At 41.5% G+C, this 27,092-nt stretch overlaps 1 protein-coding gene across 1 annotated transcript; it reads left to right on the top strand.

Annotated features, from left to right (window-relative positions):
- Window positions 1–305: 305 nt before the first annotated feature.
- Window positions 306–26,689, top strand: KPNB1 (karyopherin subunit beta 1). Its single transcript, XM_072780305.1, has 22 exons — window positions 306–719; window positions 823–881; window positions 3,037–3,219; window positions 6,554–6,754; window positions 7,677–7,829; window positions 10,142–10,201; window positions 10,780–10,869; window positions 11,229–11,339; window positions 12,130–12,231; window positions 14,023–14,247; window positions 15,382–15,573; window positions 16,337–16,467; window positions 17,808–17,955; window positions 18,272–18,343; window positions 19,549–19,693; window positions 20,895–20,977; window positions 21,532–21,639; window positions 22,070–22,213; window positions 22,312–22,417; window positions 23,081–23,195; window positions 23,785–23,946; window positions 24,678–26,689. Coding segments are annotated over exons 1-22 (2,631 nt in total). The 5' UTR covers window positions 306–679; the 3' UTR covers window positions 24,679–26,689.
- The last annotated feature ends 403 nt before the right edge of the window (window positions 26,690–27,092 follow it).

The following is a 27,092-nucleotide window of genomic DNA, read 5'->3' as shown; positions in this document are numbered from 1 at the left end:
TCGCCTTTGGCCCACCCTCCCCCCGGAGCTCAGCCTGTCTGCGCTCAAGGCCTTTACCAGGCCAGCCCAATCAGCAGCCGGCTCTCGCCTGCCCCACCCCAATCTCCCTCCCTCCGACCAATCAGCGCACCTCACTCCGCTGCCCGCCCAGCCAACCCGGGCCTTGAAACCAGCGGGCGAATGGGCGCAGGGCGGCCCTTCAACGCTGACCGCCTGGCCAATTGGGGATTCCGCGTGGCCACGGCGTCAGCCAATCGGCAGGGAGCGCGGTGCCGCCGCGGAGAGGTCCGGCCCGAATATCCCTCCGCCTTCCTCCCTCCCTCTCTCTCCCTCCCTGCGAGCCGCCGTTCACTTACCGCCTCCCTTCCTTCTTTCTCCCTCCGCCACCCGAGCACCAGCCGCGCTCTGAGCTACCCCCGGGGTCCCTCCCCCGCCGCCAGTGGAGCAGCTGCTGCCGCCGCCGCCAGCAACAAATTAGGAGGGGGGAAGGAAGGAAAAGAGGAAGGAAAGGGAGCCGGGGCGACTACCAAGAGGGAGCCGGTGAATGGGCTTGTGGTGACCCCCGCCCCCCACCCCACCCTCCCTTCCCACCCGACCCCCAACCCCCATCCCCAGTTAGAGCCGCCGCCCGAGAGGCCGGACCGTCGTCTTAGGAGGAGTCCCCGCCACCCCCTCCGCCATGGAGCTGATCACCATCCTCGAGAAGACCGTGTCTCCCGGTAGGACGCGGGGGCCGGGGGTCGGGCTGAGGTGACCGGGTGGGGGGAGGGGAAGTCCTGGCCCCTCTGACCCTGTCCCCTTCCCACTTTCCTCCCCCCCCAGATCGGCTGGAACTGGAAGCGGCGCAGAAGTTCTTGGAGCGTGCGGCCGTGGAAAACCTGGTGCGTGCCACCCCGCCGTCCACCATCCCGCCCGCCGGCCACCCATCCCCTGCGTGCGGGCCTTCCCGCCCTCCCGGAGGCCCAGGCCTCGGGAACCCACCCCGCCCCATCCCGTCCCCCTCCCCCCCACCCCGGTCCAACCTAACCCCGCCATCGGGAAGCCGGTGGGTGTGTCCCGCCCCGGGCCCCGGCAGCTGGCCAATGGCGCGGCGCGCCGGGGTGACTGCCGCCCAATCGCCGCGCGGCTTGAGGGCGGCGGTGCAGCGGGAGGGAGAAAGAGGGAGGGAAGGGAAGTTAGGTTGCGCGGCGCTGCGTGTTCAGCAAGGGTGGGGGTGGGGGAGCCGGGCCTAGGGGCCATGTGGAAGCTCGGCGCCCAGCTACCCGCCCTGTGCTGACCCGGGCCGGCTTCTCCTTCCTGTCCCGTGGCCCTTGTGGTTCTCCCCCCTTACTTCCCAGAGTCTACCCTTTCCTATGCCCCTTGGTACTGTGCTCATGGCCAGGCCTGGCACCCGAGTACCTCCTAACACACTCCGGCAATATTTCTCCCTTTGCTTCCTGGGTATTCGTTTAAAGGATTATTCAGTTTTTGGTTTTTGGTTTTTACTTCGATGGGTAGAGACTGAATCTATACCCATACAGCAGGCTGAGACTCCTCCTTGATCGGGCCTGTTTCCAGATGAAATCACAGAGGAAAGTTCCTCATTATCATATTTTCAAATTTAAGGGGTACGGAAAAAAACGAAGAGAAATCCGCTAGACTGGGCCTCTGTTTAAAAATGTGGGATGGATTGGTTGAAACAGCCTGTGTACCAGTGTCGTTTCTCTTTGATGTCCCTCTTATGGGGGGAGGGGATGGGGAGGAGATGGAAGGGTGGATGGTATTTGACATCTTTTAAAGGTAATAGGTAATAAGCCTAAATAACATTGTAACCAAACATGTTCCTTTGTTATCTAGACGAAATGTAAGCAAAAAAGTGACAAGGCTTATTTTATACAAACTGCCTTAAATGACCTTTTTTTTTTTTTTTTTTTTTGGCACTGGTTTTTACTAGTTAGCTTTTTATCCTTATGTTTCCGTAGAAAGGATTTTTTCTGCTAGTAAAGACCAATAATATTTCTATTTGGGATATATTCCTATTTCTGCCTCTGCTCAAAGGCTTTACAAGAAGCCGTTTATTCTATTCCTAACATTTTATCTTCTGACATTCTTAACATTCCTTAGTGGTACATAATTAATAAAACTTTTAAGAATTATTTTCTGTGATTGCAAGACTTGTTAGTGGTAAGAAACTATCTGCTTTTGGTTTTTCCTGTTATCTTCCATTTGGACAGAGCTTTCTGCAGGGAAGATGAATGTGTCTTAAAATTTTTAAACATTTTTGGGGACCTGCGCATCACGAAAGGTTCAGTAAGTTTTTCAGAAATGTACTATATGTTCAGTGGACAGCTCAAGTTCAAAATGCATGGGAGCCTTTAGCGTGTTAACTGTTGGCTGTTAAATGTAAAATATTTTTTCCTGGCAAATTTGTCTTGGCATTTTTATCTTCTCACTTCCTCTTGTTTCTAATATTAATCACATCTATAAGTCTTTTTTCAGTGTTTCTCTCTCCTTAAACACTTAAAGCTAAAACAGAGGACTAGCCTCCTAAATCTGTGTTTTAGGTTTGTAAGTATTTATCTCTGTTACCAAAGATTACCTGCCTACATGAGATCAAAAGCCACCCTAATTATTATTCTTTTCAGACTAATTTTTTTAATTTCGAGAAAATTTTACTCTCTACCTTGTCTTCACATAGTCATTCATTTAACATATTTATTGTTGGGCATTGTTAAATAGAAGAATCCTTTGATTACTAGATTGTCAAACTTTATTTTAGGAGATCTAATATGAAGATTTGAGGACTAAAAATGATGTTCATAGGAAAATCTGTACCTTCTGGTTAAATGCTGAGGCTGCATGAGAAGATGGATGACTTGTGTACCATGTAACATTTTTATAGGAGTTATGAAGTAGATATTGTAGCATTTTCCAAGATGTTTGTTATATGTTCTAAAAAACTTAAGTTTCCCCCCAGTGTTTTGGTGCTCTATAAGGTATTCTTAATTGGTGAAATTCCAAAGATACTTTCATTCACAAACACATTTTCTCTAATAGCCCACTTTCCTTGTGGAACTGTCCAGAGTGCTGGCAAATCCAGGAAACAGTCAGGTTGCCAGAGTTGCAGCTGGTCTACAAATCAAGAACTCTTTGACATCTAAAGATCCAGATATCAAGGCACAATATCAGCAGAGGTGGCTTGCAATTGATGCTAATGCTCGACGGGAAGTTAAGAATTACGTAAGTAACTTTATTTTCTTTTAAAGTCTTGTTAGCCTCTGGGAACTAGAAACCTCGTCTTCCACCCCACCTCCCCATCCTCTCCTGGACCCCCTAAAAGAAACATCTTGGTCAGTTCTTTTGTCATTTACATGGGATAGAGCTGACAGTGTAATACAATTCTGAGACTTAAGCTTCACTTGAAGGAAAAAAAATTGTATTTGACTTAAATTTTTTTCTCAGTTCAGCTTGTCTGTACTCTGCCATCATTTCCCATTAATAAATGCATTGGAATTATTTTCAGAAAACTAAGGTAGGGGCGCCTGAGTGGCCCATCAGTTAAGCATCTACCTTTGGCTCAGATCATGATCACAGGGTCCTGGAATCGAGCTCCCTGCTTAGTGGGAAGTCTGCTTCTGCCTCTGCCCCTCCCCTGTGCTAGTGCTCTCTGATTCGTGAGTGCACACTCTTTTTCTCTCTCAAATAAAATCTTTTTTTTTTTTTTTTTAAAGCTAAGGTAAACCAGCTTTTTAGGGAACTTTAATTGGTTGCCAGAATTTGTAGAATCTCTGGTGAATTGACAATAGTATACAAATTGGTTCCCAAACTTGAAGTATGAGAATCAATTAGGGTATTTGCTAACAATAACATATTTCCAAGCTCCCTCCAGAGATTGTGTTTTGTTGGAGTGAGGCTTGGGAATATTTTTTAAATATTCCTGTCTTCCTAAATGTTTTTTTTTTTCATTCTCCTCAGTCCTGGCTCTTGTTGAACTTGTGCTGTAGATCATTTTCATTGTTTAATGGTTTAGGCATGGCACTATGTGGAGTTTAAAGAGGAGCTAAATGATCTCTTGGGCCTTTTAAGCCAAAAAGTTTGTGAAATAACAATATGATGTTAATGGTGCTTTTTTCTATTTAGTAAATTATGAAAAACTTTCTTTAGGAATATCTGGCTTTTAATCAGGGTGTTTAAAGAGTGGACTGATGAGTTTTAAGGAAAATTGAATGTCCCTTGCTCTGTATCATGGAGGTCATGTGACTGTTGTTGAGTTAAAATCCGTAATTCTAGCTACAGGAAAAGATACTTAGAATACATGGACAAATGTCCTCTGCACTCCCCAGTTAATGAGGTTCTTTAGCAGTCTGTCTTATGTGCATAAGGCATAGAAAATGGTAAGTCAAGCAATTGATCCTTGGTATTTGAGAGGAAATCAATTGGGGGACTCCTAAATGTATAGTTGCACATGTCATGGTTATACACATCATACTTGCTATTTCCAGGTGTTTGGTAGATTTGTGCCTCTTAGGGCAACAACTTCTCTTTCAAGTTATATACTCCTCTCTCTAGTCTTGTGTGAAGGTACTCATGATTAGGTTTTGAAAGCCAACTTATTTTGAATCTTCTTTGGAATATGTAGAGCAATTTCTGTCCACATTGAGTCTGCTTATGTAAAAACATTTTAATCTTCTCTTCGTAATTTGATATGATTGAGGTTTATTCCATCAGTCAGTTACTGGAAATCTTGGTGCTTGTAGTGCCCATTCACTTTCTTATCTTGCTGAAATTATGCAATAGTAAATGAGATGAGATGTGATTGGAACTGTAATTGACTCTTTTTGGCACATCAGTCTTAAGACTTTTTAAAATTTGAATAAATTAGCGTATGTGTTGTTGAACCCTTCTGCACGAAAGAAAATTAGCAGTTAATCATACCCTTTTTTCCCTTTCACAGCAGCTCTGGTAATGAATACTTTCTCAGGGCTGATGGTTATTTATTTTTTGAAATGTGGGTCTTGGACACAGTTTAGAGTTCACTCCTTTATTTCTCTTATTTCTGGTAATTGACTGTTATCATTAGGGTTACCACCTAGGTTAAAAAAAAAAACAAAAACCGACCTTTGTGGTCTGTAAATCACCTCAAGTAATGCTAACTAGGGGTCTTCCAGAAGCAATGTAAAGGAGGAAAGATAAAGATACAGTGGGGTTCAGTGCTATCCACACGTGTACCAGGAGGTGGTGTGGTATATGTAGTATAAAGGCACCCTGACCTGGAGCTCTCAGTCAGACATGGGTTAATACCTGTTCTGCATCTGCTGTTTTAGACTGGTCATCTCATCCCTACCTCCGTGCTCCATGTCTTCCACATAACAGTTTTTTTAAGAGTCATCCTGGCTCTGGTAACCCTAGAGAGCAAAACCTTCATTTACGATCAATCAGAACAGTTTGTTACTGGGCAGAGCTCTTGTCAGTGGGGGCGGGCAGGGATGATGATATACTGTATGGGGGAAAGATGGGGAGTTCATTATTATTAGCTACAAAGCAGGCTACTAAGTGACCTGACCCAGTCAGCAGAGCTGGCCTGAATATCTGGCAGCTACGCTTTGTCCTGTGTTCATGCCAGGAACAGTTAACTGTTTGCCTTTTGAGTGGACTGGTGATTCTTAGTTCATTGACTGAATTAGCTGATTGTGGTAATGATTAACCTTGGGTCAATTGTGGCTTCATACTTTATCTGTACCTGTGCCTTTCCCCTTTACATAAATCCTCGTATGATTATCTCTTCAAACAAGACCTGCTTAATGAGAAGCGGATCTCATTTTAATTGACATATCTAACTAGTTCTTGATATCTGTTGATGGTGGAGAGAAGAGTTTTCTGATTCTTGGGCAAACAGAACAAATCCTTCCAGATTGAAAGTTAAATAAGGATTCATTCTTAGGTGTTAGTAACATCAGTAACTTTGTATCTGCATCTAGTGATGTTCCCTGACCAAGGCCTTTGTATGAAAGTCACTGTGGGGTGCTAACTGGTCATTGACCATAGGGAAGAAGGCTTGTTTCACGTTTCATAAGTCGGAACGGGTCTCTTCCTTGAATCAGGCTAGACTATGATCTGTGAATCAGACCCATTTGAATGCCCAGAGTTAGCCTCATTCTGAAGTCCCACATTTTCTATCCACAAAACAAGGCTGTGAACATCCTTCCATTGTACCTCTAGCAAGGAGCCTAGAAGCTTAATTTTGTCTTCTTTGCTTTCTAACATTATCTCCTTCTGACTACTTATTTTGTTGAACATTGATGTGAGATGTCTGGCTTTGGAGAAGTCCTTTTGGTAGTAGGGAGTGGTTGATTTCTTTTCTAGGCTCTGTAGCAACATTGTGCTGGTGTTGGTTAGTGAAGCTGGTGGTTCTTTTTTTGATAGCGGACTATATTGTATATACCTTTTTCTAATTTTGTGTGTGTGTTGCAGAAAATTCAGACTGATCTAAGAGATGTGGTGGTAGGCAAAACATGTTCAAATAGTATTAGTAATTGATACTTTTCATCTTATTTTGTGTGTGTGTGCGGCGCAGGTTTTGCAGACTTTGGGCACAGAAACTTACCGGCCTAGTTCTGCCTCACAATGTGTGGCTGGTATTGCTTGTGCAGAGATCCCGGTGAACCAGTGGCCAGAACTCATTCCTCAGCTGGTGGCCAATGTCACAAACCCCAACAGTACAGAGCACATGAAAGAGTCGACATTGGAAGCTATTGGTTACATTTGCCAAGATATAGTAAGTACGGTCTTCTGTATCTAACTTAGATAGCTGATTCCCTCTAGTTGTGACTTGCCTGGTATTAGGATTGTTTTTACGTGATGGAGAAAACCAAGCTACAACAGAGTATTTTGCAAGTAGGACTGCTTTATTTAATCTAGACTTCTGTATTGGGATAGCTAACTGATCCTCACATTGCTAATCATGCCCTAAACTAAAGAGAATTGAGGATCCCAAGCTCAGAACAAAGAAATCTGTATGCTTGGAGAGGTATAGATTCCAGATTTCTAAAAGAAGATGTGTTCTGTTGTGGAACATCCCTGACCCCGATCCCTTTCTCAAGGTCCTCAGGGTACCATGGATGCTGTCTTCCTTTTTATTTACTATCTCACAGAAACACTTTGCCAGCTCTTGCTGTAGTTGGCTTAGCCACTGGAGGCACAGCAGTTTGTGAAATGTAGCCCTCCTGGGACTATGGCTGCTGCTGAGGTTACCACCTTGGTGTCTGTTTCCACATATAGACTTGATGAAGCAAAGAAGTCCACACTTGACCTGGACTTAGACTGCCTAGGTGTTGGGCCCAAGCATTGATCTTTGGCCTTCAGGAGCTTTACTTCAGTTGATACAGATGGCCTTGGAAAAAAACATCAGACTGCCCTTTCCGTTTGCACAGAAGGGAGAAGAAAAAGCCAGCATTACCTCATGCCCAGAGTCATTATGCTAGGAAATCAGATGAAGTTGATGAGTTTAACTTGTTTCAGTTCAATTTTGGACTTCAGGCCCTAGGATATTTTGCAGGTGGTTTGTCCCTAAATGGAAATATATGGAAAAAGATCAGAGAAAGTCATGATACTCACTCTAGTGGATTTCACAGTTAAAAGGACTGCTGATTAGTCATGAGCTCATTATTTTACTCACTGCACTTCTCTGCTTGTTTCAGGACCCAGAGCAGCTACAGGATAAATCCAATGAGATTCTGACTGCCATAATCCAGGGGATGAGGAAAGAAGAGCCCAGTAATAATGTGAAGCTGGCGGCTACAAATGCACTCCTGAACTCATTGGAGTTCACCAAAGCAAACTTTGACAAAGAGGTAAGTCTCTTTTGACAAAAAGACGTAGGTTTGGAAGGTAAGGAGTAAGAGTTAAATGAAAGTTGTTATTTTGTTGTTGCTTTTTTTAAGTTTGTGGCTTAGAAAGTACCATCTGGTTTAGGTGCACTCATTTCCATTCTAGTTAAGATTTGTGTTGTGTGAGAAGTGACTGGAGTAGGTGTCTGCTGTTTCTCATGAGGCTTTGTGGGAAAATGTGATCTGAAGTGTTTCTAAGCTTAGGTTTTTACTCTTGCAGATCAAAGTGTGGGTACGCTCTGGGATTTAAAACAAACAAACAAAAACCAACAAATTGGGGCACTGGAGTGGCTTAGTCAGTTGAACTTCCGACTCTTGGTTTTGGCTCAGATCATGATCTCAGAGTTGTGAGATTAAGCCCCATGGAGAGCTCTGTGCTCAGCAGCTGTGCATGGAGTCTACTTGAGACTCTCCCTCTCCTTCCCCCCTCTGCCCCTCTCTCCACTTATGTACATGCATTTTCTCTTTCTCCCTTAAATAAAATCTTAAACACAGAAGTTGTAGAGTTTTTAAAAATAAAAAAGGGCTGGCTGGCTTGGTCGGTGTGCATATAACTTGATCCTTGGGTTGGGGTCTTGAGTTCTGGTCCCTTGTTGGGCATAGATTTTTTAGTTTTAAAGATTTTATTTATTTATTTATTTATTTATTTATTTATTTATTTAGACAGAGCAAAAGAGGGGTGATGGTGGTGGCAGAGTGAAAGGGAGAAGCAGGCTCCCTGCTGAGCAGGGATCCTGATGTGGAGCTCGGTCCCAGGACCATGAGATCATGACCTGAGCCAAAGGCAGATGCTTAACCAACTGAGCCACCCAGGCACCCTGGGCATAGAGTTTGATTTTTAAAAAATTGTAGAAGTTGTGGGCTAATTAACTCCTTGGAAGATGCTTTTGAAAATTAATATATAAACAAAGCTTATCTTGTCTGAAAATATTTCCGCCTATTACTTATTCATGTTAAAATCTACAATGATATTAAGTTTACCATTTTAAGCATTTTTAAGTGTATAGTTCAATAGTGTTCAGCATATTCATGTTGTTTTGCAGCCAGTCTCTAGAAATTTTTCATTTTGTAAAACTGAAACTATATGCATAGAACCAACTCCCTCTTTTCCCCTCTTTTCCCCTTCCCAGGCCCTGGCAACTTTTTTACATTCTGTTTCTATGAATTTGATTACACTAGATACGTTATTTAAGTGTAAGCAATCATACAATATTTGATTTTTTATGACTGGCTTATTTCACAAAGCATAATATCTTGGGTTCATACATGTAGCCTATGTCAGAATTTCCTTTTTCAGGCTGAATAACATTTTGTTTTGTGTATGTACCACATTTTGTTTATCCATTCATCTGTCTGTGGACTTTTGGGTTGCTTCCTTTCATCTTCTGACTCTTGTGAATAATGCTGCTATGAATGTAGGTGGACAAATAGATCTTTGAGGCCCTCCTTTTAGTTCCCTTGGGTCTATCATCAAGTGGAATCACTGGATTGTATGTGGTCTGCAAGTATTTTTGTATACTTGTTGACACTTTAGCTGTGCTTTTTGCCATTTCTTGGTCTTACTGTGGACAAAGTAGGGAGGTCTAAGAAGCCAAAGCAAATTGTAATTCTAATTGCTTAGAAAACAGACTTTTTCCTTTTAGATTTCAGAAGACTTAGGATAGTAGCAAATCACTTCATTGTTGTGTTCTCCTGTGTCTTACCATGATTGGTGGGGATTTGCCACCTCCCAGGAAACAAATTTTTAAGTAAAGCAGATGTTTCGAATTCTCTTAGATTTTAAATATAAAGAAGTGGGTTTTCCTAATGTAGGGTTGTGGGTTTTTTTTTTAACCATTTATATTTAAACCCTGTGACCTACATTTTCCTGTCTACTTCCTCCTTGGAGTCTTGTTAGTGAAGATCATTTTGGGGATTAAAAGATTAGGGACTGGGATGCCCGGTGGCTCAGCGATTGGGTGTTTGCCTTCGGCTCAGGGCATGATCCCGGGTTCCCAGGATCGAGTCTTGCATCGGGCTCCCTGCCTGGAGACTGCTGCTCTCTGTGTGTATCTCTCATGAATAAATACATAAAATCTTTAAAAAAAAAAAAATTAGGGACCTCTTTAGAAGGCAGGTCATATAGTAGGGACTGTGTCAGGGAAAAGCTGCTTGATTGGTTCATGGTTACAGGCTGATGGGAAGTGCAAGGTTTTCTCTGAAGAGAATAGTCTAGCAATCTTCACATATATGGTTTGTACTCTTCTTATTATCTTTTACTTTTATTCTTCCTGCAGTCCGAAAGGCACTTTATTATGCAGGTGGTCTGTGAAGCCACACAGTGTCCGGATACAAGGGTAAGTGTGAGTTCATATGAAAAATCCATCTCTCGGAAATGCCATTTCTAGCATAGTAGTTTGAAATGCTGGGAATCAGGTGACATCAGAAATAAGGTTTGACTAATACTGTTCTTCATAAAAGAGAGGAAAATTGTACTTAGTTAACATAATGGAAGTTACGTCCTCTGAAAAGATTTAAGGAAGAAATGGTTTTTGATCACCCTTGCTACTTAATTGCTGTAAGTTATACAAGTGATTGTTTTTCATTGTAGCCATTGGAATAGGTTTACTGTTGCTGTACTTAAACCTGGATCCTCCAAACAGATGGGACTAACATCTAGTCTGAATAGCATTCCTGAGTTTAGCCCTCCACAGGTTCCAGAGGCACCTTTAAAGAGAAAAGAAAAATAAACAAGGATGGTGAAAAAAATTTTAAGAGATTAATTTTAAAGAAATGTTGACATAACCCAAATGTACCTCAGTTGGCCCTTTAGATTACTGACCCATTTGTGTGATGTAGTTCTCTTTGTCAGACTACATTATTAATCCTTTTTTATTTTATTTTTTTTTATTTTTTTATTTTTTTTTTGTAAAAGGTACGAGTGGCTGCCTTACAGAATCTGGTAAAGATAATGTCATTGTATTATCAGTATATGGAGACGTATATGGGTCCTGCTCTTTTTGCTGTAAGTATTTCTATTTTATGTATGTTAGCATGTAGCTAGTTGCAAAGCCCATCATTCTTGATGTTTTGTCATTTCTGTAATTTTTTACTTAGTATTACGAAACCAAGGAAATTCCTTGAGTCTGAGTGTTATGTTTAAGCCATCAGTAATGTGCCAAGAAGACTTGGGCTTCCTTTGTGGTGGGGAAGAGTATATTTTTAAAATCTATTTTCTGTTTCTACCTTTCATTCAGACCTAGCTTTCATAAATGTACATTTTTGACACTTGAATGTCTGTGGTTGGAAGTGCAGGTCTAACTTGAACCAGCACTTACTTGGTGTCTGGTATGTCATTTTTTTTTTTTTTCTTTCCCTCGAAAGATCACAATTGAAGCAATGAAAAGTGACATTGATGAAGTGGCCCTACAAGGGATAGAATTCTGGTCCAATGTGTGTGATGAGGAAATGGACTTGGCCATTGAGGCTTCCGAGGTGAGCCTGGGAGAGAGTTGGTGCAGCAGGAGAATTATTTGTCTGACATAGCTCCCTTTTGGGTATTCAGCTCCTCTGAGAAAGCTTTATTCTGCATGGGCTTAGAGGGCATCTCCATTTGTAGAGCTTTTGCTTTCTCTGCTAGCCAGAGCCCCTCAGGAGGGAGACAGACCCATAATGAGGCATTTCATGCTTTACGGATCAGCCAGACGTGATTTATTATAAATGTTGATGTTACTACCATGAACACAAGGGGGCAGCAGGCAGTCACAATTTAACAAGGTGACGTCCAACGCTGAGTTATTTCCTTTTGGAAGTCCTCATGCAAGCATGGGATGCATAATTGACAGCTTACTAACTCTGGTGAAGGAATTCATTATAGACAAAGGGGCTAGGTCTGCACTTTGTAATCTTTGAACTCAAGCTTTTTTTCCAGCCTTAACCGTCTTGCACACTTTTAAGAACCAGTTTTATTTTTGGCATCATTACGTAAACTTAGTACATCTCTTGATCCAAAGGTTAGTTAGATGACAGCTTCTTAATATGAATTGAGCTTGTGAAAAAGGAATGTAGTTCTTAAGGTTGCCTTGGTCCTTTAAGGTAGAAGATATGTATGGCCTAAAAGAATCCCATTGAAGTAGACCAAAGAAATGAGCGCCTCCAAAGATCACAGCAAATGTTACATTTGCTCTGTGTATTTCTGTACAAACCCCTGGGCAGCTCTCATTGTATGCCTCTAGTACCAGCCTGTTTGCTGCTGTCCAGAATTTGCTTTTATGTTTCTCCTCAGGCAGCAGAACAAGGACGACCCCCTGAGCACACCAGCAAGTTTTATGCCAAGGGAGCACTACAGTACCTGGTGCCAATCCTCACACAGACACTAACTAAACAGGTGAGTTACCTCACAAATCTAGCAGGGTAAGCCATGAGATATTATTGAGGGTTAGTTTGCTGTGGAACAATTTCCATGAAGGAACTCAGCAACTCTTTAGTTGGTTCATGTTTTGTTATAGATGACTGGGAAGAGCCGAGCTGGATCTCTTAAGATCCTCTAGGCTCTGGGTTGTTTGCGAAGGAGAGCTGGGTCTGGATGTTTCAGCCTTAGTTGTGAACAAGCTACACACGCTGATTCCTGAGTGCTGTACCATGTCCAAAATAATGCAGGAGACATGTGCTATAAAAGTTGGAGTAAAGAACGGTTAGCAAGAGGTATGTGGTAGTTTTAGGCCACTCAAGTATCTGCTAATATTTGGATTATTTTCAAGAGTTCACAGTATGTATATATATTTAAAATCTTGATGAGGTTAGAGAAGAATTATTCTGGAGGTGCCTGAGTGGCTCAGTCTGTTAAGCATTGAACTCTTGGTTTTTGGCTCCGGTCATGATCTCAGAGTCGTGAGATCAAGCCCGCGTCAGGCTCCATACTTGGTGTGGAACCTGCTTGAGATTACCCCACCCCCACCCCCCGTCCCCCTGCACATGGGTATGCGCTGTCTCAAAAACAAAACCAAACCAAAAAAAAAAAAGAGTTACTCTGATTCTTCTGTGATCGTTAACATCAATGAGATTCAGGACAAAATAAAAATAACAGGACTTCATGAAGATTTGAGTCTAATGGGTAAATATAGAAATTCTTTTATGTGAAGTATATCTTGGTTGTCATTCTCTTTTGACTTTAGGCATCAGAGTTTTCCTTGGTATGGTGTTCGGAAAGATTCTTCGGTATAACAATCTCAAAAGATATAAGTAAAGATGTATTTGGTTTGAAATGGACTGGGTGTCCTCTCATTTTCATATCCTGGTTCAGTTTTACAGTTATTTCTTGTGTCTTTCAATCTCAGTATCTTCACTTTTGTATTGTGGTTTTCGTATTTGGAAACAAATCGTTCTTTAGGTATGTAATATTCTGAAGCGGCATAAGGCAACCTGCTTTTTTTTTTTTTTTAAAGATTTTATTCATTCATGAGAGAGACAGACAGAGACACAAGGAGAGGGAGAAGCAGGCTCCCCAAGGGGAGCCTGCTGCAGGACTCAATCCCAGGACCCTGGGATAACGACCTGAGCCAAAGGCAGACGCTCAACCACTGAGCCACTCAGGCACCCCAAGGCAGCCTACTTTTGAATTACTAGGTAATACGGGTAGCCACAATAAGGAAGATGAACCTTGAGTTCTAGTTTCAGGGGAGATCTGAATGGAATCTTTTTTTCCGTTTAACTTCCTGTTGAACTGTAATAAGTCACTAGCACACCAGGAGCCAGGAGCCACCTCATGCCTTCATCTTCCTCATTCATTCCCTCCCCTTTACCACCACAGATTATTTTATTGATTTTGGACTTCATAGAACTGGAATCATACAGCATATCTTCCTGTTCTGCCTTTTGCTTTCTATATGTTCAAGTTTCATCCTTCTTGTTGCACATAGTGAACTTGGTCCATCTCGTTGTATAGTACTAAGTAGGACTTGCCTCCGTATGCATCTTACTTACCAAAGGCTATGCTGTGATGAATCTTTGTGGAAGAAATTAAAATATAAGGGTTTTATATTATATTTATATTCCTCAAACTCAAGTTCCAATAACATTTGGGAGTAGTCAGAAGACCTTTTGAGTTAGTAATTCTCTTTTTTTGAATTACAGTGATTATTTGAACATAAATTTAACTAGTGCCAAACTTTCTTGTCAGGATGAGAATGATGATGACGATGACTGGAACCCCTGCAAAGCAGCAGGCGTCTGCCTCATGCTCCTGGCCACCTGCTGTGAAGATGACATTGTCCCACATGTCCTCCCCTTCATTAAAGAACACATCAAGAACCCTGATTGGCGGTACCGGGATGCGGCAGTCATGGCTTTTGGCTGTATCTTGGAAGGACCAGAGCCCAATCAGCTCAAACCACTAGTTATCCAGGTGAAGCTGAGGAAGTTTGAGGGTGGAAAGTGGAGTTTCTGTTGTTTGAACTTTTTCCTTGAAACTGTGCCTCTATTTTAAAAACAAAACTATACATAATCACGCACCAAATTTATTTTGGATTGTTATTTGCTGTCAGTGAAGGAATGATAAGATGTATTTCTTGACTCTTTAAAATTATTATTACAAAAGTCATGACTTGAAAATTTCAGAAAAGGCTGAAAAGAAAAAGTCACTTTTAATCCCATTGCCTAGGAATAGCATTATTAACTCTTAGTATTTATCTGTGTAGCAGGGTTCTGTGTGCATATATGTATGCGCAACAGGATAGAGTTCTCAGTGGCCAGTAGTCTTAAAACTTATTTTTTCACTTACTGCTATATCATTAACTTTCCCCATAATTCTTAGCAATGTGATGGTTTTGTCCATAAGACAAAATGATATCTATGTAATGAAAACTGTTGTGAAAATGCTATGTTTATTTTACTATTACAAGAGTCCATTGTAATGTGTTTAGTGTATGGAACTCAGCCTTTTGAAATACAGCCAGATGCCATCACAGCCGCATCTAGAAGCATCACCTGAGTGATTCAGTAAAAGGCTGATAAAAGCATTCATACTAGACTCTTAATAAGATTCTATGCTGGGATTTGGTGAAGAGAGGACTGTTTCACCTTTTCACTTTTTACAATTTTATTTATTTGACAGAGCGCACAAACACACACACAAGTAGAGGGAGTCTGGCAGGCAGAGGGAAAGGGAGAAACAGGCTCCCTGCAGACCAGGGAGCCCAATAGCAGGGCTTGGTCCCAGAACCCTGAAATCATGATTGGAACTAAGGTGCTTCTCACTTTTCACTTTGATTTTATTATACTTTTGGGTATATGACAGTCTTTTAAAATGACAAACTATATTGGTGCTTTGGGTTAAAACCCAACCATCAAGGGACGTCTGGCCCGGCTCAGTTGGAAGAGCATGCACCTCTTGGTCTAGGGATTGTGAGTTGGAGCCCCACATTGGGTATAGAGATTATTTAAATAAAACTTTTAGAAATCGTGACTATCAGTATTTCCGTTCCAGTCAACATGAATTTTAATCTTTGTTTTGCTCTGCTAATAACTGCTGTATTTGCAGGCTATGCCCACCCTAATAGAATTAATGAAAGACCCTAGTGTAGTTGTTCGAGATACAACTGCGTGGACTGTGGGCCGAATTTGTGAACTGCTCCCTGAAGCTGCCATCAATGATGTCTACTTGACTCCCCTGCTGCAGTGTCTGATTGAGGGCCTCAGTGCTGAACCCCGAGTGGCTTCAAATGTGTGCTGGGTAAGGGCTTTTCTTCATGCTGAGATAACGGAGCAGGGCTGAGCCCTTGGCAAGAACATAGGACATTTGGGAGAGAAATGGGTCTACCTCACTGGAAGGCCTTTTCTGAATAGCATCTCCTTCCTAATTTCTTTACTTAAAATGTGGAGGAATGCCAATTGCATGAGCCAGTGGGAGCTGTTGACTCATGGTGACTGGTTCCCAAACCACTTAGAACAGTCATATTAACCCATTGGGAAAACCATCAGGACCTGGTTTTCTTCCTTCAGTTGACTGGGGACAAGAAATTTTGATTAAGTTAGAGGGTTGCTGGCTACAAAAAGTACCATTGCTGAGAAGGGGGCAAAAGGGAAGGTAGGCGGCCCAAGTGCTGAGTCAGTACAGGCTGAAGGTTCACTAGGGACCTTTGTGGGTGTGGGCGAGGAAGTTCAGATAAGGAAGGGGAGTGGGGCTAAAAGCCTTTCTGTAAGTGGAAAAAGAAGTAGTGGCAAGTGTGTGTGGTAGATGAAAGTACTCTGCAGCTGAGAGAGTTGGGATAGGACAAACAATATAAATAAATAAACAAATACTTAATTTTAAGGATGTCTGTGAAGAGATGGTCTTGAGATGACCTTGACAGAAAAAGTTGAGGATTTGTTAGCATTGATTTATTCATAGATCAATTGGAAAGGAACACTACCCGTGGAGTGTTAAGGAAAAATGAGGTTATCCTGGGGTAGGGTTGTTTTCAGGACTAATACTAATAACTCTGTCTGGATTTAAGGCCTTCTCTAGTCTGGCTGAAGCTGCTTATGAAGCTGCAGATGTGGCTGATGATCAGGAAGAACCAGCTACCTATTGCTTATCTTCTTCTTTTGAACTCATAGTTCAGAAGCTCCTGGAGACCACAGACAGGTGACGGATACTACACAGAAACGGGGGGTATCTGCATCCTGCTCCTTCTGCCCTGTGTGAGGGGCACGTAATCTAAAATAGTCTATAGACTATGTCTACATTAGAATGTTCATCTTAGGGCAGCCCCAGTGGCCCAGTGGTTTAGCGCCGCCTTCAGCCCAGGGTGTGATCCTGGAAAAAAAAGAATGTTCAGCTATACAAGTAAAGTCAGAAAACAGTTATATAAGAAGGAATTGATTTGGGGTGCTTGGATGGCTCAGTTGGTTAAGCCTCCAGCTCTTGATTTCAGCTCAGGTCATGATCTCATAGTGGTGGGATCAAGCCATGCACCAGGCTCCAAGCTGAGTGTGGAGCCTGTTTAGGATTCTCTCTCCCTGTTCCCTCCCTACCTTCTCTCTCCTAAAAAAACGGTGAGAGGGATTAATCTAGAGAGGTCCCTTCATTTTGCTATGTCTACAGTTAGCTGAATTATTTGATTATAGTATAAGAAAAATTGCTTCCATGAATTTTTTAAGATTTTATTCATTTGAGGGAGAGAGAAGCAGACTCCCCCCACTGAGCAGGAAGCCCAGTGCAGTGCTCCATCCTAGGACCCAGAGATTATGACCTGAGCAGATGCTTAACTAACGGAGCCACCCAAGCACCCCAACACTTTTGATAATAGATGAAGAATATGGCATTAAATACAGTTATTTTGTAAGTGAGTTTTTGAAATTTTTTGAGTCTTTTTTTTTTTTTTTAAAGTAATCTCTACACCCAGTGTGAGGCTCAAACACAGCCCCAAGATCAAGAGTCATGTGTTCCACCAACTAAGTCAGTCAAGAGCCCCTGAAATGTAGTTTTAACAGATTGTAAATTGGGACAACCTTTAATTATTTTGGTTTTGGCTCAAAAGAAACCATTAGGAAAAAGGCTGGGTATAAACTCTTCATGCTTAACTAGTTCTATCTGTACTTCTCTGATCAAAGTTCTGTATAATAGTATCTCAAAGATGAATGAAGAAAGTTGAGCTATCTTTTTCTTAGCATGTCAGTCATCCTTGTTGGTTGTCCACATGAGTGCTTCAGCTTTTTAAACTAATTTTTCCCCCATAATTTTAGTCCCATTTCCACAGAGCCATTCTAAAGTGTAACCGAGCCTGGAGATCCATAGTAAATAGAGCCATTGGCTCAGTAGTTGAAAATTTGGTTCCTGGTTGTATTGTGTTGCCAAACTCCAACCATATTTACAACCGTATTGGTTTCTGGATTCCTTATTTTCTGTGAGACAAGATTTACATCATAACAACTCTATTCTTTTTCAGGTAAGACTTTTAGATTGTTGTTGTGTGTTCTTTACAGACCTGATGGACACCAGAACAACCTGAGGAGTTCTGCATATGAATCTCTGATGGAAATTGTGAAAAACAGTGCCAAGGATTGTTATCCCGCGGTTCAGAAAACTACTCTGGTTATCATGGAGCGACTGCAGCAGGTGCTTCAGATGGAGGTGAGGCTGGTGTGAGGCTGGTATGGCGGGGGCATATGCTCTCTTGGTGGTATTGACGTTTACGTGGAAGTATGTATTTTTTCAGAAAGATAAAGGCTTATACAAAATAATACCACTAAAAATCTGCTTTGCTCATCCCAATTTACTCCTACACGCTTCACACCATACACATATGTAAGTTTTTTATTTCCGACAAGCATCAGTAAAGATTATTTGATGGTCCTGGCAAACCCAGCAAAAACAGAAGCACTAAAGGAGTTTAGAACTCTTTTAGAGGGTGTTTATTCAGAATATGACAATGTTCTTTTCCTTGTAGTCCCACATCCAGAGCACATCCGACAGGATCCAATTCAATGACCTTCAGTCTTTGCTCTGTGCCACTCTTCAGGTATGACGGTGCTTTATCACTTACTGATGCTGATCAGAAACTCTTCTCAAAAGGTCTTCATCTGTGGTTGATTGGGAGAGAGATTTTTTATTTTCCTTTCTTCTTTGTCCATAAAGACAGACTTTGTCTTTTGCAGTAGGGAAGGCAACTACTTGGTTTGTGACAGTCCTCCCAGCTGTACAGCTATTTTGTGCTGGCAGCTTCTAGTCTTTGGTTTTTATTGGGTTGTCCAAATGTAGCCCAGTCAGATCTGATTTCCAGCTGCGGTTCACTCAGCTAAAAATATAGCCTTGAGTTTCTATCATCATATTCTGAAACAACAGTTCCTACTGGAAACTTTATTATAATTTAAATCCTTTATAGTACCTGTTGTTCAGAATAGACTTTTTTGAGGGGAGGCTGGAAAAACTAAAATCACTCCTCATTCATGACTGGACTCCTGGATGGAGTGACTGAGGTGCTGTTCCCCTTTTTACCAAAGATCAGGAAACCCTAGAACATGTCTATCGCTTAGGGGGATACTAGGTTTTAGTATTGAGTGATGCTAACTTGGTCATCTTCCCTGTACATCTCCTTTCTCTTTCTTACCCAAACGTAAAAAAAAAAAAAAAAAAAAAACAGTCTGTTTTTTTAATATCTTGACTGTTAAGATCTTTCCTTAGTCATCAAATACAGGAATGATCTGGTAACATTAGTTGAAACAAATTAAAGAGTAAGGAGGGAGGTGTGAGGAATATTGAATTAGGGGAATTCAGGTTGGCTTTACTTTACCAGAACTGTTTCTTGACCGTCATAAGTAAATAAGATACAGGAAAGATTGCTTTCTTGTTTTATGAGTAAGAACTATATAACCTGTCCTTCTTTAAAGCTGAAAGAAATTCAACTGCCTTTCCAAAAGACTACAATATGGAGACTGCTAATGGGTGTGTCAGACATAAATGAAATGGAGAAGAGATAGCTTTATGTACCATGGTAGATTATCTTGTCTTCATTCTGAATTGGGAAATAGAAGGGTATTAAAATATATGTTTTGTTGCAGAAGATTTACACTGCGAAAGCTTTTGAGCACAAAAAGTGTGTTTGTTTGGCCCTTCCAAAAAAAAGTCACAGGGCTTAATTGATTTTTTAGAAAGGTATATATATATATAGCATTCTGATTGGAGGGTTTGGAATCAACAGATCCTGAACTCTTGTTCACTTCACAGAATGTTCTCCGGAAAGTACAACATCAAGATGCTTTGCAGATCTCTGATGTGGTCATGGCCTCCCTGTTGAGGATGTTCCAAAGCACAGCTGGGTCTGGGGGAGTGCAAGAGGATGCCCTAATGGCAGTTAGCACACTGGTGGAAGGTCAGTGAGCCAAAATTGGGCAGGGAATGTCTTTAGAATGTAAGAGTTTCCAGCAGCCATGGGGCACTTTTGATCACAGAAAGCATGGTCCCGTCTTCTCTTTTACTGAGGCATGACTTGAGGGCAAAATTGGATTGAATGTAAGTGTAAATTTATGCACAAGTGCCCTGCTGCTCTCCTTGAAATAAATGGAGAGCCAGCCGCAACTCAGATTGGCCAGTTTTTTGGGGAAAACAGTTATCATCTACCTCTTATTTGTTGGGTTCATTTTTCCTCTGAAAGTCTACTTGCTTTATTGAGATTTGGCTCCTTTCCAAGGATAGAGGAAACAAAGGTTTCTATTTTCTTCTTGGCACTTGGTACCTCCTGGTTTGGGTTATAATACTTTGAACTTCCATGTTGACACATCCTCATGCTCCATATGGGATGGAGTGAAAAACTGAGAGTTCTAAGAATTAACTGGTCTTCTGGTTGTTCTATGTTTGACTCTACAAAATCGCGTTGGGGAATCCATGTCTGCTTAAGATTCTTTGAAGGGCCATTAGAAGCACATTAAAGAGCTCTTAAGAAACCTGAGATGCTTCTTCAGGGTTGGCCTGGATGGTGTATGACCAAAGCTATTACCTGAGGACCAGACCTATTTCTAGCATTAGGAGCATATGTTCAACTGAGAGTTGATCTGGCCACATGTAACTACCCTGATAGGGCACAGAAGTTCACTTTGGCTCCTGGAGTGGCTAATTGAGCAAAAAGTCCAGTCTGCTTTCCCTGGCTAGCTTGTTAAATAAATCCTTGATGGAATTGCCCAAGGATGGACCCTGTTTTAAAGCTGGCCGCCAGAGAAGACATGTTGTGTAAACAGATGAAGGAGGTAGCCAAAGAGGCAGTGTTATTAGCTCATCCAATTCAAAATTAACCCTTGAGAAAAAAAAAACCCTTGGTTGGCTGGTTGGGTTTAGCCAAAGTGAAATCCCACTCTAGAGATTTGGCATTATCTTCAGGACATAAGAGTTAGGCCTTTCTAGCACTTAGGAATTTGACTTGTCTGAGATAACCTGTCTTCATGATAGAATCCACAGTTAACTTACACTTCACCTGCCCAACCTGTTGAGTGGAATAAATATGTTTTGAGAGAGCAGGCATGGTTACTTTTGCTTACTTCTGTGATACCCTGTGATGCTAATAGTTTGTTTCTTTACAGTGTTGGGTGGTGAATTCCTAAAGTACATGGAGGCCTTTAAACCCTTCCTGGGCATTGGATTGAAAAATTATGCTGAGTACCAGGTAATCTATGCTTTTTAAAAGGATATTTATATTCTTTATATTCTTATTTATTCCTGATAACTACCTCATGGTTCAAAGTCCAGGTAGTCTCTGTATTGTCCCCAGCTGTGGAACTAAAAGTAGCCCATGAAAAGCAGGATATTAGATGCCTCAACCTAGCACCCTGAAAAAACGTTTTTTTCCCTTTTTTTTTTTTAAACCACTGAGCTCTTGTCATCATCATTCCCAGTGAATATTGTCATTTCCGTCCCTTCTTAATATCTTGAAGAGTCTTCACTCTTTTTCTGCTGTATGGATTGTTAAAATGAACTCGGGGTGCCTAGGTGCCTCCTCAGTTGGTTAAGCATCTGAGTCTTGATCTCAGGGTTTTTAAGTTCAAGCCTGCGATGGGTTCTACACTGTGCATGGGGCCTACTTAACTTATTTGAGGAGATGTGTTTTTTTCTTCAGCTCTAGGCTCAAGTGATAAAGGACCAGTGGCCAAATAAAAATAATGGCCTTATCCTGCAGGTGGCCTTTTCTGTTTCGGAGATCATTTCCTTGACTCTTTGCAGGTTTGTTTGGCAGCTGTGGGCTTAGTAGGAGACTTATGCCGAGCTCTGCAGTCCAACATCTTACCTTTCTGTGATGAGGTGATGCAGCTCCTGCTGGAAAACCTGGGGGTGAGTGTCTACACACATAATCTAATTTACTAGCGTTTGAAGAAATTGGAAAAGATGATTAAAAACGAAGTGAGGGCACAGACGGGTTGCCAGGATGTTGGCCTTAGCCTCATGAAGAAAATTATTCATTTTCATTTTCACAATGTGATTCTACAAAGTAAGGTTGTAAAATTAACTAAAGGAAGCCATGAGCAATACGTGGAACAGGGTGGGCAGGAAGGCCAGTAAAATATATGTGTAGTTCCTCTGTCCAGAGATAGCCACTGTTAATTTTTGGGTATGTCCTTAAGGTCTGTACAGGTATGTCCTTAAGGTCTGTACAGTGTATTAGTAGTTTTATTATTTTAAAAATGTTTCTTTAACCTTTAGACAGAATATTTTGGCTTTAATTAATTTGATTTCCCTCTTTTTCTCCCCTGCCCCCGGTCAGAATGAAAATGTCCACAGGTCTGTGAAACCACAGATTCTGTCAGTGTTTGGTGATATTGCTCTTGCTATTGGTGGAGAGTTTAAAAAATATCTAGAGGTTGTCTTGAATACTCTTCAGCAGGCCTCCCAAGCCCAGGTGGACAAGGTGAGCTTAAAGTTGTCTTTTATGTCCAGCCCTGATGGGATGAATGGGATTTCTGACAATCCTACAACTAAAGGCTCTTGGTATGATGTCTTTTACAGTCAGACTATGACATGGTGGACTACCTGAATGAACTAAGAGAAGGCTGCTTGGAGGCCTATACCGGAATTGTCCAGGGATTGAAGGGAGACCAGGAAAACGTGCACCGTTGAGTATAAAACCCAGTGGACTTAGTCCAGAGTTCATGTAGCCAAATGGGCTGTGTCTTTGGTTCTGTAGCTTATGAACTAGCACCTATTGCTTAGAAGAAGGGGAGAAGGAGAAGGAACAGTACCCTCATGAAGAAAGTAGCTTTGGAAGAGTATCCAAAGATAGTCTTTGCTATTTCAGCCCCGCTTCCTCTACTTTGTCTTCCCTTTCTTGAGCACCATAAGGAATGGGATCCAGCAAGGCTATTGGTGCTAGTCATATCAACATGAGCCCTGAGTGGCAGTTGTTGAGCGTATACACACCACACATACACACTTCCAGTGCAATTGAATTAAAAGATTAAGAGAGCACATTTCCTCTCCCACATGATGTTTCTGTTATTGATTGGGGAAATATTTGTCCTTTACGTCTTTTGATGTCATGGGCTTAGAGGAGAGGTTCCATTTGTTATTTCTATGCTTATAAGAGGAGTATCTGCCTCTTTTGTTAGCGTGAAGGATGACCTCTTGATTTGAGGAATAGTTTGATATAACTATATGCAACTAATTCTCCAGCCTAAACCTGCCTAATCGGGGTAATATATTTGGAAATTTTGAAATGGGGTATATAGTCCTACCAAAGGTGGGGCAGCTTCATCAGACCTTTTCTTTTCTATTATAGCGGATGTCATGCTGGTACAACCCAGAGTAGAATTTATTCTGTCTTTCATTGACCACATTGCTGGAGATGAGGATCATACAGACGGAGTAGTAGCTTGTGCTGCTGGACTGATAGGGTAGGTTATATCCTATTTCCAACAGCTGAATAGAACTTCTCGTGGAAAATGAGAAGACCTGTGGTAAAGAACTTTTGAGAGTAGCCTAAATGGTAATTACCCACTTATTTGGTATGGCTATTTCTTTAATAGAATCCATGGTGTCCTGTTTCAAGTTCTGACAGGTGATCATTCATTCTAGACCTTAGCTCTAGTCTCATCCCAGACCCTCCAGATTTCTAACTTCTCTTCGGTAAAGTCTGTAAAGTGAATTTTCAGAGGTATAGAAGTAGCATCAGATGTGTGTCCATCCCATATTCTGAGATTGGTCAACAGATTGCCTATGTTTAGCCTGCCCTATTGAAAGTTTCTGAGATATCATTAGAAGAAAGAACCACAAACTAGTTGTGGACCTCAGGGTAAGTCATCCTGTCTCTTTAGACCTCCTTTTTCACGTCTTTAGAGATCAGGTGCTTGACTTTCCCTAAAATTTCTTCCAACTTTAAAAGCTAGGCGAATCCTAGGAGACCCACAATTAGCTTAGCACTGGCTCAAAACAGGAAAGCAGGATGAGGCCAGGAGCTCATTTAGGTGTGTTTATTTTGCACAGGGACTTGTGTACAGCATTTGGAAAGGATGTACTGAAATTAGTAGAAGCTAGGCCAATGATCCATGAACTGTTAACAGAAGGACGGAGATCGAAGACTAACAAAGCAAAAACCCTTGCTACATGGGCAACAAAAGAACTGAGGAAACTGAAGAACCAAGCTTGGTAAGAGCTTGTCCCCACTGCCCTCTTTCTTCCACTTTCTAGGGGAGGAGGCACAGTTTCTTCAGACTGTTCCAACAAGGGATGCCTTTCTCTTGGTGTTTTGTTTTGTACTCTCTCCCATATAAGTGCTTTTGAGCCAAGCCTTAGTTCCTTAGGCTTGTACTAGTGGAGGGGTTGGGCATCCTCAGTATTTCCTTGAGCCAAGTGTTTGATTCCTCTTGGTGATGAAGAACAGAACTTATGTAACTAGAAGTCAGTGAAGTCCCCAACTGATTTTGGGCCCTAATAAAGTTACTGGTAATGGCATTTTCCCAGAATTCTCTTTTCTACTCTATTCCCTTCCTCCTGCTCTTTCCTTTTTTTTTTTTTTACTGCAATGCTTTCAGGCATTGTGTGGCTCTGCAGAAGATGTCCCAAGTCAAGAGTTGTCTGACCCCTACTTTTATATGTAGTTTTAATTTATTCTCCTCTCACATGCTCATCCTCTTACTCCATAGATCTCAGTAAAACACTATTTTGAGTTTTATCTTTTTAGTGTCCCTGCCACCTTCTAATGTAAGTGCTAATGAGAGCAGGTAGTTGGCACATAGGAATACAAGAAAAATAATCCTTGAGAAGTTGACAGATTCATTTTGGGCTTATGAGCATTTGATTGTGGGAATCAGAAAAGCATTTGGCTCTCCTGGTTATCTGTGATCTCAAAAGTTGACCTGTTTTCCATCTGTTTTTAGATCTGTTACCATTGGGATGATAACCTGAGACCCCCACTGGAAATCTCCAATCTTTTGAAAAACCCGGAAGTGAGGAGTGTGCACGGATGCTGAATGTTTGGGAATGAGAGGATGAGTGAGTGAGGCTTGAAAATACACCACATTGAAAATCCTGCCACAGCAGCAGCCGCAGCCGCCAACAGCAGCGCTGTTAGTGAGCTAAGTAAGCACTGACTTCGTAGAAAACCATAACGTCGGCCATCTTGGAAAAGAGAAAAACGATGGATTTACTTGCTTAGAAAAGAAAGTTATCTCTTCCCAGAAGAGGCTAGAACTAGCTTTTCTGTCTTTTGGCCGGTGCCGAGTGGAGTGACTGGTTTGGGAGAGGAGGAGGGACTGGGTTCAGCTGTGGTGCTTTGTTGTAAAAGGCAGCCTGCCCTTTGCTACTGATAAGAAAGATGGAGCCTGAGTCTCAAGCCCACCTTTGGTGTACCTTTGCCACACGGTACTGTATGCGTGCCGGCTAAAAGGAGGGTTGAGGGATTCTTTACAGTCTGAGAATGAGTGTGTGTGAGTGAGGCGGTATCCACATTCTCAACTTCAAGTCATTGCAGTTTCTTTTTCCCAGAAAAAAGGGGTTAGATGTTGCATTTCATAAAACTAACCGAAGTTCTGTCTACTGATGCAGCACAAGAGATGTGTAAAAAAAAAAAAAAGAAAAAGAAAAAAAAGGAAAGACGCTCTTTAGGTTTTTGTTTTGTTTTTTGTTTTTTTGTTTTTATTTTTTAATTATCTTCTAGGGAAAACACTGACGAATGGTCAGAGCTCCCGTATCCTGATCTTTTCATCAAGGCGCCTTTCCTAATAATATGGTTCAACTGTGAATGTAGAAGTGGGGGGGAGGGGGGAGAAAAAGAAAACTCTGGAGTTAGAGGATCTAGAACAAATTAAAATACAATTGTTACAAAAATAACGCAAACTTCAAAAACAAAAGAAAGCCACAATCCAAACAAACCAAAATTTAGATGCTCAGAATTGGCAGCATGAAAGAGAAGTTCTCTCCTAATATGTATCGTGATAGTCTGAACACCCCCAGAAAATTGTGCCAAAGAGTTTAGAAAACAAATATACAATAAAAGTAAACACACACACACACACACACACACACAGAAAACTTCAGGTAACTATTTTGGATTGCAAACGAGGATAAATTTAATGTTCAAACAATCTGATAAAATAACCATTTGGAAACTGCTTGGCCTTCTGTTCTCTTTTATTTGATTGACTACAATGCGGTATTGGTCTCTTGCTGCACTTCAAAACCAACTAACCAAGAAAACAAAAAAGTATATATATACACATACACACATATATATATACTAGAACTCTTGTGATGAGAATGGCACTTGAAAAGGGTTTTATTTTTCCACTGAAGGTGAAGATTTAAAGTGGTGTCAAACATTCCCCTGGTCACACACACTAATATATTTTTTAAAGTGTGATGTGGTATGAGAACCATAAATGAGACTAAGTTATTTTCCCTTTTACAAGGGAACAGGGCACCCTGAATTTTGGTTTTAGAATCTTTCAGCAATAAGGAGGGATATAAGTGAGCTTTGATCCCCTTTTGGTTTTGCAGTTATTGAGTTTTTGCTGGCATTTTGAATACGCTGCTTTCAAAAAACCCAAGGAAGATTTTTAATTGCTTCCTGGTATTGGGAGGATTAAAACACAAGACCTTAAATTCCCACTTTCATTTCCATTCTAGCAAAAAATGTGGGCTTATGTTTTTCTCTTTGCCATTTCCCCTTCCCTGTCCAAGCCTTCCATTCATAAGTGGGATTGGCTCAGTTCTCATCCATATGGCAGCATCTCTAATAGCTCTTGTACAGGGTATCAGATATTGTGCCTTTTGGTGCCAGGTTCAAAGTCAAGTGCCGATCTATGAACCAGTGTACAAAAAAAAAAAAAAAAGTGTTTAAAGGAAAGACTCCATTGTGAATAGAGTTTGCACCACCTCCTAAGCCCAACAATGAAGAGACTTGACCCTCTAATGCCTTGTTGAAATTTTAGCTGTTTCTTGAAGGAGAGGATGATATACTAACCATTCCTGATAGGTAGGGGTTGGTCAGGGCTTAGGGAGGGGGCAGGAATGTTGGGGAGAAAAAAAATCTGATCATTCCTCAGTGCTACCCATTTCTGTCCTGTGTGGGCTGCTTAGCTAGACAGCAGGAGAATAAAGTACACCGAGAACCATAATGGAAACAAAACCTTCCGTGTGTTTTGTCATGTTTTGTTCCAGGGAAGCAGTTGACAAGTGCTGTTAATGCTTTCTCCCAGATCCATCCAATGATGGAGAAGAGGAAAGGGGGCTGGTTGGACTGTGGTCTTGGTGCCTTGCAGGCTTCCCACACTGGCTATGCATTTAATCCTCTC

The sequence above is a fragment of the Canis lupus genome, chromosome 16 (assembly GCF_048164855.1).
Source record: "Canis lupus baileyi chromosome 16, mCanLup2.hap1, whole genome shotgun sequence".
NCBI classification, from domain to species: domain Eukaryota; kingdom Metazoa; phylum Chordata; class Mammalia; order Carnivora; family Canidae; genus Canis; species Canis lupus.
The sequence above is the reverse complement of the archived record's forward strand: the minus strand, read 5'-3'. Positions and strand labels throughout refer to the sequence as shown.